This window comes from Engystomops pustulosus, chromosome 7 (assembly GCF_040894005.1).
Source record: "Engystomops pustulosus chromosome 7, aEngPut4.maternal, whole genome shotgun sequence".
NCBI lineage: Eukaryota > Metazoa > Chordata > Amphibia > Anura > Leptodactylidae > Engystomops > Engystomops pustulosus.
In genome coordinates, this window is record NC_092417.1 from 167,612,756 (window position 1) to 167,627,139 (window position 14,384).

The 14,384-nt window shown below is 43.2% G+C and overlaps 1 protein-coding gene and 1 non-coding gene across 2 annotated transcripts; both read right to left on the bottom strand.

Moving 5' to 3' along the window:
* Positions 1–1,939: 1,939 nt before the first annotated feature.
* EIF4G2 (eukaryotic translation initiation factor 4 gamma 2) lies at positions 1,940–13,518 on the bottom strand. The gene is made up of 20 exons (XM_072118852.1): positions 13,466–13,518; positions 11,899–12,138; positions 11,043–11,204; positions 10,353–10,455; positions 9,604–9,735; positions 9,456–9,522; positions 9,222–9,373; positions 8,468–8,578; positions 7,898–7,981; positions 7,549–7,647; positions 7,322–7,463; positions 6,807–6,970; positions 6,605–6,709; positions 6,100–6,315; positions 5,585–5,800; positions 5,136–5,394; positions 4,238–4,442; positions 3,933–4,141; positions 3,731–3,852; positions 1,940–2,940 (listed from the first exon to the last, which is right to left on the bottom strand). The coding sequence occupies exons 2-20, from the start codon at positions 11,976–11,978 to the stop codon at positions 2,875–2,877; spliced, it is 2,694 nt and encodes an 897-aa protein (XP_071974953.1). The 5' UTR covers positions 11,979–12,138; positions 13,466–13,518; the 3' UTR covers positions 1,940–2,874.
* On the bottom strand, positions 6,387–6,572 carry LOC140071481 (small nucleolar RNA SNORD97). The gene has a single exon (XR_011849176.1). It is a non-coding gene; the product is annotated as a small nucleolar RNA SNORD97 (small nucleolar RNA).
* Positions 13,519–14,384: the final 866 nt, after the last annotated feature.

A 14,384-nucleotide genomic window follows, 5' to 3' on the forward strand; every position in this document is an offset into this window, starting at 1 on the left:
AGTACTAACCATGGGCAGGTGTGGTGCTGTTTTTGAATAAAACATGGCTTTCTTCCAGACAATCCCTTTAAAGTTTCAATGCAGAAGCTATAAAGTCTACATCAGGTAAACTCCTTAGTCTGGAGTTATAGGAGCAGCTCTAAACATTGCCCTGGGGAAAGGACTGCAGGCATCTTGGCTATAAAGGACCCTACGAGTCCCTGCATCTTATGGTACAGCCTGTGACTTAAGGTCTTACTACAATGCTGTCCCATCCCCAGAGCCGTGCAAAGAATAAGCCAGCCTCAAAACCAGCCTGCATTCCAAAAAAAAAAAAAATACATGACTTGTCTGTTACTCACTCCTCAGCTCTCAGCCCCCACCTTTGTGCTCCAGTACAGCTGACATCGGGGGGGGGGGGGGGGGAGAAGTACAGGAGCACAAAGATGGAGAGCCTGCAGCTCAGACAATTCACATTTTTTTTTTAAAAAATGCATCCAAACCAAAGCCCAACCCCTGTGACTACCCCAGGATTTTGTCACGATGCAAGATAAGTTATAACACACAATTATATTGTAATGCCAATGCTTAGAAAAGGCAGAAAGGCAGCTGTGCACTGCAGGTGTCATGGGCTTTTACAATCTGTCTTTAGTGAAAATTAGGTCCCTGGTGACAAGTTCCATTTAAAGGGGTTGTCCATGGTTGAAAAAAGGTTTCTTCCAAAACCAGGACGACACCTGATCACAGCTTTGTGCTGGTTTTGCTGTTCAGCTGTATAGAAATAAATGCTTAGTTGCAGTACAACCCATGACCACAAGAGGATAAGTTTTTTTTTTGGGGGGGAAAGCAGCCATGTTCGTCAGGCACTGGCCACCCACTTTAAGTTAACCTAGTGCAGATGCTGAGAGTCCGATGTGGATGACTCCATTCACTTTGCTTGGGACCCTCATTGTCAGCCCAGACCACTGCTTAGGCTGCATTCACATGTTCAGTTTTTTTTAAAATGCAGTTTCCAAACCAGGAGTGGAGCAGAAGAAAAGTGGAGTAGCAGCACCACTAATATGTTCCTACCCTTTAAGATCCACACCTGCCATTAGATTTGAAAACTGCATGTGAAAAACGGAACATGTGAACGCACCCTTAAAATATTCAGTAAATCTGCCCTCCCATAAGGCAGTGCAAGCAAGAGAAAGCAGAGCAATAAGCCCCTTCAAATGATAAACCAGCACCAAGCAGAACGGTGACTGAAGCTCTGCATGAGAAATCACAATGTTGTATGGTTACCAAAGCAACAGGGAAGACTGCAAAACTGAATGCAGCTTCGTAGGTGACTAGAGTAGGCATTAACCCATCACATTGGCATCAGCATTAACAAACATCCAAAACTAAATGCAGCTCTGGCCATGATTCGAGAACGTTAAGAGGATAGCTTTGTTTCCCAGGAACCTCCTTTGCATACAGACCACCAAGATGGACTGTATGCAAAGGAGCCTGAAGGGGTCCATTAACACCTATGGAGTCTGGACCCCCTTAGGCTCATTTGCATACAGTCCATCTTGGTGGTAGATGCCCTTTAAAAGGAGACCTTCCACCACCCTTCAAATCCTTTAACAAGAGTCCATTTTCCCCAGATCTAAGGTCATATGGGTGGAGCCAGGATAAATCTGTCAGATTGCTGGAGCATAGAACCCTTTTTAGAAGTGTAATTTTGTTTCAAAAGAGGAGTTGCCGAAATCTGGCTCCGCTCATAGTAGTCCAAAACTTAAAGGTGTTAAACATTACGACAGCGTCACACCTGACCACAGGCAGTGTGCGGTATTGCAACCATCAATACCAGACCATGGTCAGGGGTGGCTCAGCTTTTCCAATATCCAGACAATTACCCCCCAGATGATGGAGGTCCCTTTTAACCCCTTAGGAAGCAGATGGATCCCTCAGGAGGTACATACAGTCAGACACGTCAAGTATCACAATGTTTATTGATAGATACAAGTATATAAAATCAGGGCATGAACAGGACTCGATAAATTAAGTAGACTTAATTCCAATACTATAAGGACCAATTCATCGTGTTTCTCAGCGTTGTAAGCGGCTCACCCACAATAATCACCCATTTATTTATTTTTCCTCTTTTTTTTTAGGGAGGGCAGTGATTGGTCTCTCCCCAAAAATAAAGAAAAAAAAATGGAGCAAAATTTGTGCAAGTAAACCAGGTAAATATTTCATAGAATTTTCCATTTTTTTTATGTTTCTTTTTCTGTGTTTTTTTTTAACCTTTTTTTATTTTTTAAAGACTTGTGCACTCGCCCAGGCTCGAAGATATTAAAAATCTAGCACAAAAAAAAAAAAAAAAAAAAAAAAAAAAAAAAAAGCCCATTACTAGAGGTAGAAATACAGGCAATAATATACTATTACGGCAACGACCAAAAATCGATTACAGTTAAAGATTCTTCTCTCTGTAACAAACCAAAAAAATATTGCAACGACTCAAGTATCTCACACTGAGCAAAGTGCATCTACAGTATTCAGTGTTGCTATCGGTCTTCTCCTCCCGGCAGCTGAGTCCTTGCCATTGACCAGCGTCTGTACGTAGGGTGTAAAGTTTATTGCATGCTGCTAACACACGGATCTAAACATGACAGATACTCTAAAAAATATTGCATGGCCGACTATGATTAAGACGTTACACTTTAAAAACCTTTAGGCGGAAGGATCCTGGGCCGCGCACTTATGTCTCTCTGCATTAGATATTGCGGGGAAAAAAAACGAACAAAAAAAACGTTACAGCGGAATGGTGTTTTCGCAGTGGTTAGGTCAAAAAAAAAAATTTAACGCAGTTTTACATCATCATCGCAACAGTATGTCTGCACAACGTATAAGGCTTTGGCTGGTTCTTTAGTCGGCCTCTTCCTCAGATTCTTCTTCTTCCGCCGTCTCCAGCCAGGTCAGCCACTGGTTCACCTGCGAGAAGGGATTACAGGTCAGATGGTGGACAACGCCAGACTCTTCATACGACGTATCACCGATAGGGTACGGTCGCACCTACCGCTAATGCTGCGTTTGTGCTAGCGCAATGGGGTCGTATGAGGTCACACAGGTAACACTGGACAACCGATTTAAAGGGTGCGTTCACAAATCTTGTTTTGGAAGAGTTTCTAAACGCATCCGAAACACGAATGGGTGGGACTTGACCCAAAAGCTCATTCCAAAATATGTTTTTACACATCTGCAACACATGTCAGTAATGCAAAACATACGAGTTTCAGTGGAAACACGAGCATTTGGATCAAGTCCCCTCCCCCCACTCATCTCAAAATGTGATAAAAAAAGGCATAAAAAACGCAACGTGTAAACACGTTGCCTCTTGTACCGCATTACAACAGCTGAGGAGAGGTTATTTGGCTAATTACAGTACTGTTAACATTCACATTTACAAAATGCATTGTAAACATGTTAACAAAGCTTGTGTTAACGAATGTAAACAGTAATATAATTGGCAAATCACCTCAGCTGTTATGAGTTTCAAAACGCAACATGTGAACGCGGCCTAAGGGTTGTATTTTCTTTATATTTTTAAACCTTTTACATCTTTTGTCCTTCCAAACTCAAAGCTTTATTAGAAGCTTAAGACTAGGGTCTTTACATCTTTGATATGGTGCATGCCAAAAGGCTCTGCTCCTGGTTGCCCTGTAGGTTTAAATTCCTCCACCACAATGACTCAAAGGTTTAGATCTGATTAGTATTCCCTTACCTGGAATAAAGCTTTTCCTTTCCCAGGAAACTCCTGTGTGATATCTTCCTTCCATGCCAAAAAGGCCTCCTCTTCTATAATCTCCATGTCATAGAAATGGACAAAGAAGCGCAGTAACATGCCTGGAGACAAGACAATACAGGGTCAGAGACGGGCGAGACGTGTGGTTTTAACTAGAAATCTAGGAGAGCAGAGGACAAACCTTTGGGGAAGTTATTACTGTAGCAGTGCACTTGCAGGGCGTAGAGGGCACTGACTTGCAAATCGACATGGTCATGGAGGAACTTCTGCATCACCGGCTTGAAGGACAGTAACAGCTGCTTCTCCTGCTCCAGATGCTCCTTGGATGGCGCCGACGTCTGCTCATCATCTTCCGTTGGGCAAACTTCATGAGAAATATACTGTAAAAAGCTGAGAAGGAAGCAAAGAAATAATCAAGATCAAACCTCTGAGTGGGCAGGGAATCTGAAAGAGGACCAGAGCTCGTCCTCTGTATGCAAGACTCACCTGGTCATCAAAATATTCACAAATCCTTTATCTACATGAAGTTTAGGAGAGATGTTGTCCTTAATCCACTTGTAGATTGTTTGCGGGGAAGGATCCATCTTGATCTGTTTTAACAACTCTTTCTCCAGTTTCATCAAAGGAAATAGGAAGCTCAAGCCCTTTCCTTCCAAGATCTCCAGCATGCGGTCCTTGTTCTGGTCAATTTCTATGGTACGGAGGGACAAGATTTAGTAGATGTCATTAGACATGTGCCCAGGTTTTCCATGCAGTCAGATCATATTATGTGCCATTAGAGAACAGAACTGTGTCACCAAAAGCATAGTATCGACATATCAGGGTCTATACCCTCAACACAAGGGCAGTGATTGTGCACATGTGCACATCAGGCCCACCACTCTGTTCACTATTAGGTCTTGTGTGCATTTCAGGCCACCATTCTGAGATGTCATAACTATTGCTCCACCATTGCTTGACATAGGTCCCATATCTTGCAGACTCATCTAGTGCACAGATATGAGCAGACCTTATGGACCACTGAGGATGTGCCACTTGAGCAGAATCCGCATTACAACGTATTTAGAAGCTTATGCGCTTCTGACAATTGGTTCTCAGGGCATCCTACAAGTTTCTGACATACGTGGTTTACCCACAATGCTATAAAACATGACCAGCTTCCTCCGGATGTGGGAGTGATCCTTAATAATAATAATTCTTTTATTTATATAGCGCACACAGATTACGCAGCGCTGCACAAGCATGTCAAATTGCTCCCTGTCCCCGTGGGGCTCACAATCTAAACAACCTAACAGTATGTTTTGAAGTGTGGGAGGAAACCGGAGTACCCGGAGGAAACCCACGCAAACACGGAGAGAACATACAAACTCGACCTTGCACTCACCTGGTAACATCTTCTGCATATTCACTTTGCTTTGCTGGAAAAGCTCGGTCAGCCACTCGCGGTCTTTAAGCTTGGCTAGCTGCTGAAGGCAGAGCAGGAACAAAGGGAAATGGGTGCCGTTCTCCAGGGGCTGAGCCAATTCAGAAACGCTCACCAGCTCTGCAATTATGGCACGGGCTGCAAATTGTGCCAGGTAAGATTTCACCAGGGGGATGTCCACCTCCAGTTTTGGGCACTGGTCCAGCACATTAAGGAAAGCCTGGGAGAGATGAAGCAGTCAGTGTAAGCTCTTAAAGAGCAAGGCTGTCATTTCTTATGCATCATTTGACCACATTATTGCTTTGCTCTGTCTAATTTTGTTTGCATATATCCCCCCCACGATCTGTACAAAAATTGCTGTGAATTGAGAATACGATAAAGCTATAGATTTATAAGGGTTAACCTTTTACCTGCATGAAGTTATCACTAGTGGCCACTTCTTCTTGACGCAAGATCCCTATGAGAGAACTGGCGCGCTCCTTGTCTTCATCAGACCGGTCTAGTGATTGAAGGACGATGCGACTGATCATTTCTGGGATGAAGTGTTTGGGAGCTCGCATTTCTTTTACGCTGTTTATGGCATCGGCTGCATTTCCATTGTTCAAGTACTCCGTCACAAATGCTTCCTGAAGGGAGAAGTCAGTGAAATCACAATTTTATTTTTGCTTTTTAAGAGCCACAACTTCATTCTCCACTTGAAAGGACATCTACCACCTGGATAAAAGACTGCATACAAGTGAGCCTGAGGGACTCCAGGCTCCATTAAATATGAAGACTGTAGCCCACAAGGCTAATTTGCATACAACCTTTCATCCTGGTGGTAGATTGCCTTTAACATAACTTCTACTTCTGTTTTTTTTTTGGCAAGATCAGATTTAGTGTTTTGTGATGAGCTGTGACACACAAATATTCTATATTCACTTACAGTAAGTTTGAGTAGTTCTTCCTTCGATGGTGGAGGCTTCTTTACCGTCTTGGCGGGCTTCTCTTGGATGGGTGGTGGATTTGTTTTCAGGCCAAGCTGCAGAGTTTGTCCCATTGGTGGCGTCTGTGTGCGAGGGGGCATCATGCTGATCGCAGGCTGAAGCTTTGGCACTTGGTTTTTATTCATTAGGAAAGACTGAGCCGGTCTCAAGCTGATCTGGAAAGTGGAGTTTAGAAAGGGTTACTGCAACAATTAGAAAAAGACTTACAGAACTGCATGTATCAGGATTGCCCTCATATCTCATAATCTTGCTCAAAGGACACTGGGAACTCCAGAAAGAGGAGATAGCGGTAAAGAGTGGGGTGAGGGGGGAGAGGATGAAAAGCTAAAGTAAGAAGGAGGAGATGGGGAGAAAGGAGGAGACGCCAGCTTCTGTCCTCGTAATAACGCGTCTTTTCTTAATCATCGGGCACAAAAACCATTGTGATATGTCAAGGATACCCACCTCATCCGCATTAAGCTGCCCTTTTTTAATGAACCGGGGAGGCATATCCTTGGACTGCCCTTGTTGCGATAAGAGCCCCTGACTCTGATACATCTGACCTTGCCCCTAGAATGAAACAGAAATTGTATATATTCATTATCACAAATCAGGAAATTTCAACTCCTACAATCCCACATTAGTAGGGCCAGACATTAACCCTTACCTGGCTTTTCATGAACGGTTTGCCTCCAATATCTCCGAACTGGGACTGTACAGGAGGTATTATGTGCCCACCGTGCCCGTTGAATAGCTGATTTGAGCGATGACGTCCCATGGTTGGCGAGAACCTGTCCTGTATAACCCCTGGACCAGTGCCTATACCACTGCCTGTAGGAGAGACCGTAAAGTTTACCTCTGTTCAACAAACTGTGCAGAGCTCAAGGAACACTTTCTGGTCATAATGTTACTTGTAATTACATTTACTAGGTGAATCGTCAGCAGTCTACGTTAAAGGGTCTCACTAGAATGGGTTTCTGAGGTACCCCCACACTAATGATGTACCCCCTTGCTTTAATGATCTGTGGGGTTTCCATCAGACCCCCAGTCAGCAAGTTAAGGCTGATCTTTCTTCATGGGAAAATTCCTTTAACTGCTAGGCAAGTCACATAACCACTCCAATTCCTTGACAAAGTTCAGAATTAAAAGTTACCAAAAATGGCACACTGAACTGCAACCCACCTGGCATTTGCCTAAACATATCAGCAAGTCCTCCAAGAGGGTCCCTGTCAAGCTTCATTCTGGGTGGCATGAATGGTCCTTCCAAAAAGAAGTCACTTCTCATTCCTTGAGACATAGGAGCAGGAATAAAGACTCCTAGATCCTATGGTGAACACAGGGAAGGAAGATATTGAGATGGACTTTCTATACAATGAAAAGTTCACAGCACAAGGTGACCGTCCACTTACTTTCACTGCATCTTGGCGGATTTGTGTGATAGTCTTTGGTCCATTGTCAATGAAAGCTTTGCGAGGTACCCAACCGTTTTCTCGCAACTCCACAGTATCCTGCAAAAGACGAAGTATTTTATAAGTGGGATGTAAGGGAACACTCTATACTTAAGATGAAGTAAAAAGTAGTGTGTTGTTATTGACACTGACTAGTGTTGAAGTTTTATTACATATTTAGCTCACTTCCATAAAGACTACAGGTGTAGCAGAGTGCTGTATATTAAAATCATTTTAGCCGGATCACAGGAGAAATCTTGCAACAGGTGGTGCAATGCACTCAGTTTAGATGGTGTATAGAAATACTTACTTGCAGCAGGAAACGAATCCTTGCTGGCAAATCCTTATTAGACTTCAAGGCGCACATCCGGGCAAAGTACTGATCCATTAAGGACTAGTGGAAAATACAAAGATTAAAACTTAATATATAATTTTCTAAGTTTTGTTAATGTATTTCTGTAATTAAAAGGATTTCCCAAAAAATAACCACAGATAAAGAAGGTTCCACTGTTCATAAGACAGTTCACATATTCACCACCTTTTGAATGGAGCAGAGGTCATTATCTATGAGCCTGATGAAGATGTAACCTCAGCCATCTTTAGCAGGCCCAGAGTTCTGCAATGCCATTTAAAAGGTTGGATTAGTGACAGCCCCACCACCATCAGACAGCTTATCTGCCGTACTAACAAAATGATTATTAATAGGGGATTTCCAAGACTGGTATAGTCTACAACAGGATTACACTTCCCTATGGATTCACTGTTGTGTTGCAGCCAAACCCCATTTCAGCTGTAATACCACAACCCATCAATAGATGCACCACTATTTTTGGAAGAAACTAGCCATGTTTTTTTCACCCTGAAAACATTGCGGACTTACCTTGGCTTTTTCGTGGTCTAATCTAGGCCCCACAGTCCTCATTATCTGACAGAGACACTCCAAATCCTCTCCCATGTCTTTAAGTTGGACTCTCTTCTTCTTTTCCAGAAGCTGAAGAGAAGAGACAGCATTGTGTGAACAGATTGCATGGGCACCTGTATGTAGTGTTTGCTAAAGACATTATCGCATTATCTTGGAGGTTGTGTTTTAGTACAGGCAGTCCCCAGGTTACGTACAAGATAGGTTCCATAGGTTTGTTCATAAGTTTAATTTGTATGCATGTCAAAACTATTTTACAATTTTAGATCCAGACAAGGTTTTTTTTATCCCAGTGACAATTTGAGTTTAATTTTTTTTTTTGCTGTTTTTGGACTAAGGATTATCAATAAAGCTTCATTACAGACACCTTACAGCTGATTATTGCAGTCTGGGACTATAGTAAAGGATCCAGAGCTCCACCAGTGGTCACAGGGGTCCATCGGTAACTAGGGGTCGTCTGTAATTTGGTGTACTTAAGTAAGGGACCGACTGTAGTTAGTGAGGCTTAAATTCAAGAAGTGTGTATTCCTCACATGCAATAAAGAACTGTTGATTGTTTGAGCTTGTTCTTCAAATAAGATAAATGGATGATGTGCTGGGATAAATTGGGTATACCGTCTCGCAAGCGTTTAAGTAATTACACATATCCAAGTGTCAATATACAAATCTCCCAATAACTGGACTAGAGTTTTCGATTCCGGAGGCCCATACTTACTGTTTTGATGCACTTATGAAGGATAGATTCATGAATAAGGTCAAGCTTGCCAAGCTCCCCAATAAACTTGATGTTTCCCAGCATCTTGATCTTGGCAATAGCTCTTTGTTCCTCTTCCTCAGGGAGGAGGGGGCTGTCTCTTTTATCATACACTGCATAAGACACAAAAGGAATCCATGTAAAACACTGGAGCAGGTGTACATACTAAACAAACAAAGCCCACTGGACACTCACCATCAACATTTTTCGTTCTGTTCTCAAATTCATCTTGAAGTTTAGAAATTAGGAGGCGTCTAAACGTCTGACAGAAGAAAACAAAACAAGTTAAAGCTTATATTCAAGTACAATACGTTATGTTTAGCACGGTAGTTGCAACACTCACTGTGCTTTGCTTCTGCCCTGGTGGACCCTCGGGTGGTAGGCCGTCAAAGTTTGGTGCCTCTTCTGCTAATCGCAGACATAGCTGAGCGTAGAGTGAGCTGTACTTCGGCTCTTCGAGGGCTTTGTCTACAATCTGAGGGGAACAGAAATAAATTGCGTTACTCAAGTAGTCAGGATTCCCATGTTTGTTCTTTGAGCCTAGCAATATTCATCCGTACAGTAATTATTTCCAAGCTACACTAAACCCCATCCAGTCACACTTCAGGTGCGCTCAAGAGTACCACTTGGAAACACTTATGGGATTGGGCCAGAATCAATGCAGGACATGTGACGGCACCCTTGGGGATTGGAAGTGTCCCATGATGGCAACCTACAAGTCTGGCTTGGTCTCCCTGTTGGAGGCTGCAAGTCTATGCTGCAGCAGATCCAAGTGAATGTATACACAAAGGAGGAGATTTATCAGAGCAGAACTGTTCTAGATGCCCATGGCAACCAGAGCACAACTTTCATTGCTTAACAGCTGTTTATAAAATTAAAGCAGAGCTCCGATTGGTTTCCAGGGTCAAATAGCAACAGTTGTACCTCAAAAACCTTGATAAAATGTCCCCCAAAATCTCATGTGGTAGGCAAGAATAAAACCTTTACTAAGATTTAAGCTTTTGTTGTGCAAATTTAAAATAAATAAATAATAACCTGCAAGGGTATATACTCAAAGAGGGGGTTTAAATGCATGAATGCAGGTTTACTTACAAGCAGTATGACTCCTTTGAGGATGAGTTTGGAATCTACACCCACATTAAGGAGCTCAAGGCATAGCTTGTCAAACTTCTCAGGAGCAAGCTTGTTTAAGATGCTGTAGAAAGAAGAGACAAAAGTTAAAGGCTATTACAATGAAGACCGTTTACCAAAAATGTTACTGGAGTAGGTCACAGCAGGGCCTCCAAAGTATACATTGAGTCTAGCCAATTAGAGTGAATAAATTGAGACAGTCACACAGCAGTTGTTGGTCCATTAATTTGGAGCATGATGTTTTATGGTCTGACCTCAGTCCAGTGGATAGGACTACTAGCATTATAGTTCTACATGATGCAGAGTCTAAGACAGAAAAAGCAAACTGATGAAGATTACACTATCGTGCTGTTTAACTGTGGGGAAACCGAGCCCCCGTGCATCCTACGAGTATCTCATATATATATATATATATATATATATATATATATATATATATATATATATATATATATATATATATATATATATATATCCTACAGATTACGCAGCGCTGCACAAAGCTAGGAGTTCTGTCCTTTGCACTGGTTGCTCAGTGATTCACAGATGGCCCACAATACTATAGTATTGAGTGTGAGGCTTCTGTCAAGTAATGGTAGACACCGAATGTTGTAGAATCTTGTGCATATCCAAGGGCCGGCAATCACTTACCCTCTTACTTTCCTAAAGATTGCATCGTGCCGTTCTTTCTCACTTGCGGAGGTGTGCGCAGTGTTGTTGGCGGAGTTATTTGTGGAGTTAACATCTCGTCTAGTGCTTCGTGAAGGAATCCATCTTTGAACGCCAGGCCCTGGGGTTTTCCCCAGGTACTCGCTGCAAGAGGAAAAAATAAAACCCATCAGGTCAATGTCACATTCAGGAACAGTCCACAGAATAAATCAGTATAAAAAAAACAGAACAAAGTCCAATAAAACAGGAAATCTACAGTCCCAAATAGAGACATAAGAGTTAATACACACATTACAAGTTTAGAGGTTGAAAACAGTCCGTTAATATTTCAGAGCTGAGAGTTTGCTACATAGTATCAGTCGGGAGTCAACCCCAAAGCACAAAGCCAAGGTTTGCTACAATGTGTAAGGGCCGATTCACAAAGCTGTATTAAAGAGCCAACATTCATTTCCGGGTCTAATGACTAGAAGTGGCAGCAGCATAGTGATTGCCACATTACGGCCTGGATATTGGGGAGGACTGAATAAACCCCAAATATGAACAGGTTTTCAACCTCGGAGACAAAATTTAACAACTTATGTACAGTGATTTAGTTTAGTAGCAGAAAAAAAAACCCCCTTCAGAAACGTACAGTCTGCTAATAAAAAAAAATTAGGGCCACAGGAAGTTCCTGTCTTGCATTTAGGGATTTGTGCTAGTCCACACTTAACTATAGGGGCCAATAGATTAAAGAGGGTTCACGTGTGTCCCAGTAAGTTTGGGTCTCTGTATAGTGGAACATTGCACAGCACTGAGAGGGGAGGGGAGGTTTCTCCACCGTATAGAAGTATATACACACCAGCGTTTCCGCGAGGCTGGGTCACTGTGCGTTACAGGCGCACAACCCGCGGAGTCCGCTCCAACTAACGCGCGCTGCATGCAAATGCACGGCGCGCAGATGTATTACAGAAATACACCAGTGGAGTTAGAGACTGGGGGAAGTGGGGGAACGTTTGGGCCTCTCAGACGATCTTCTCTGGGCACGTAATGTCACCCAATCAAAATCCTGGCAAAACACTGCAGATCACAGCTGTCCAACCTGCCAACGATCAAAACGTGGGACAAAGAGCCAAAATGAGGGACACATTGTAGAAAGAGCCATTCTGGATTACAAGACGATAAACACACAACCCCCCTCCCCTTAACATATTCTATAATGTGCAGACAAAAGTTACAGGAATCTGCCCGCTAGGCAGGAGGGAAACCATTATAACATCACAACATGAATAAGCCCGGGCAGAACGCCATAACAAGACCCAAGGAGAGTCACTAAAGTGGGGTTCAGTCACTTTCATCTGGCTGAAGTACCCACATCCTCCATGAGTGGCATCTTCATCTTGGGCATTTAAGGTATGTAACCATTATGCCCGATAGATGTGGCGAGTTGGATATACAATAGATGTCCCAGATAGGAATACCCCCTTAAAAGTTGCCTGGAGTAAGCCTTACTATAGGTGACCCAGGGCAAGGCTGGCTTCAGACAAAAGTGTTCAGCCTATGGATCAACATACAAGTGTTTCAAATCAGTAAAGGAGTCCTTGCATCATACAGCAACACAATGCAAAGACTCCCTCTGAAGGCTGAACAGTTCTGTTGGCCCAACTTCAGCATCGGTACTGAGAAAAGGACTACTTTTTTCTGTGCAATGCAAGGACTCTTATTTGCAGGCCAACATATGGGCCCCATTTCAACGGGCTGAACACATTTGTATGCAGCCAGCCTTGAGCAGTGATGCAACATAGTGCCCCGTCGTCTCCCCAACGAATGAAGAGATTGTCATAGCAGCCACGACACCATTTGAAGTGTAAGGAACTGATATACATAGGCACTTCAATCTCTTACACTATAAATGGAGTCCTGGTACAATTGCAAGACCACCTCTTTACTCATGTGGGGAGACAAATGCAAGTGATACGAGATAGACTTTTTTTTTTCAGGGACGCCTTTCAAATTCGCAGAATCTGGACCACACCCATAATAAAACCAGATGAGAGCATCAAATAAAGCAGGTAGATCCCCCCCCCCCCCTTTCAACACATGTACAGGGTCTAAATGGTAAATCCTAGAATTTCTGGATCCAGAATTACCCATCATCAGGAGTTCAATTACTGGTGTCCCATGGTTTATTAGGGGCAGAGTCCCTCCTGCTTTATATCATGTCACACTGCATGACAGCTTTACCTTCGGCCACTTTCACAGGACAGTACCCTGCTGCCAAAATTAAGAGTGTAAGAGGGTGAAAAACACTTATGGGAACATTTCCACCTCTTACACATTGTAATTGTGGCTTGCAAACACTGATCCGACACTGCAGTAAAATGGCCTAAGGCTCTGCTGCCCATAGTCCTGGTCAATGAGACACCTACCTGTTGCCGACAGTTTTGGGATAGTGCTGAGAGGCACCCCTACCTCCTCCACCTGACGAAGCACTGTAATGAGAATGGAGCGCCTGTTAGACTGGGCATCCAGCAAATGCTCCCCGACATATATAACAAACTCCCAAAAATAGTCTAAGCTATGAATTGTGAATTGCTGCATCGCAAAATGGTGTCATATAGAGCTACAGTCGCTGTGGTGAAGCGTGGCCCCAGACACTCACTTTTGCCCACGTATAACCATGAAAGGGCTGAAGAGGCGAAGCAGAGAACCCCAAATACTCCAGCCTAGGTAAAGACAAACTACTCCCCTGCTGCATGCAGACCGCCCCTGGACGACTTACCTGAAACGAGAAGCACCCCCTTCTGCAATCGCACTCTCCACTTTGGCGGCTTGATAACAAAGAATGTTCAAAAAAAAGAATAAATATTCAGTGGGCAGGGCGGGGAGGGGGACACTCGCTGAAAAGACAAAAAACATATACAGAAAGTGGGGTAAGTGCACGTGCAAGTCCAGTGATGTAGGTAGCAAAGCATTAGATCAGACCGGCTCTCCTCACCCAGTAACCACAATATCAGCCCGATTAGGACTGCACCCCTGTATAATTGGTGGTGGTACAAGCCTCTGGGGGATATAGATAGCATTAGTGCAATTCTACAAGATCCTACAGATATCAAAGCGGCTTCCACCACCTAGTACCACAATACCATTAAGATATTAGAAGGACTGCATCCATATACATTGAGATCAGAGCACCTACCCGTGCCAGGTACCCCAATATCAGCCATAATAGAGGGACCAGACACCAATAGATTGAATAGGGGAAATGGGAACACCACAAAGCAAATTGAACCAAGTCCGAGTCATGGGCCTCCATATTAACTTAAGCATTGACAACCCTGAATATTG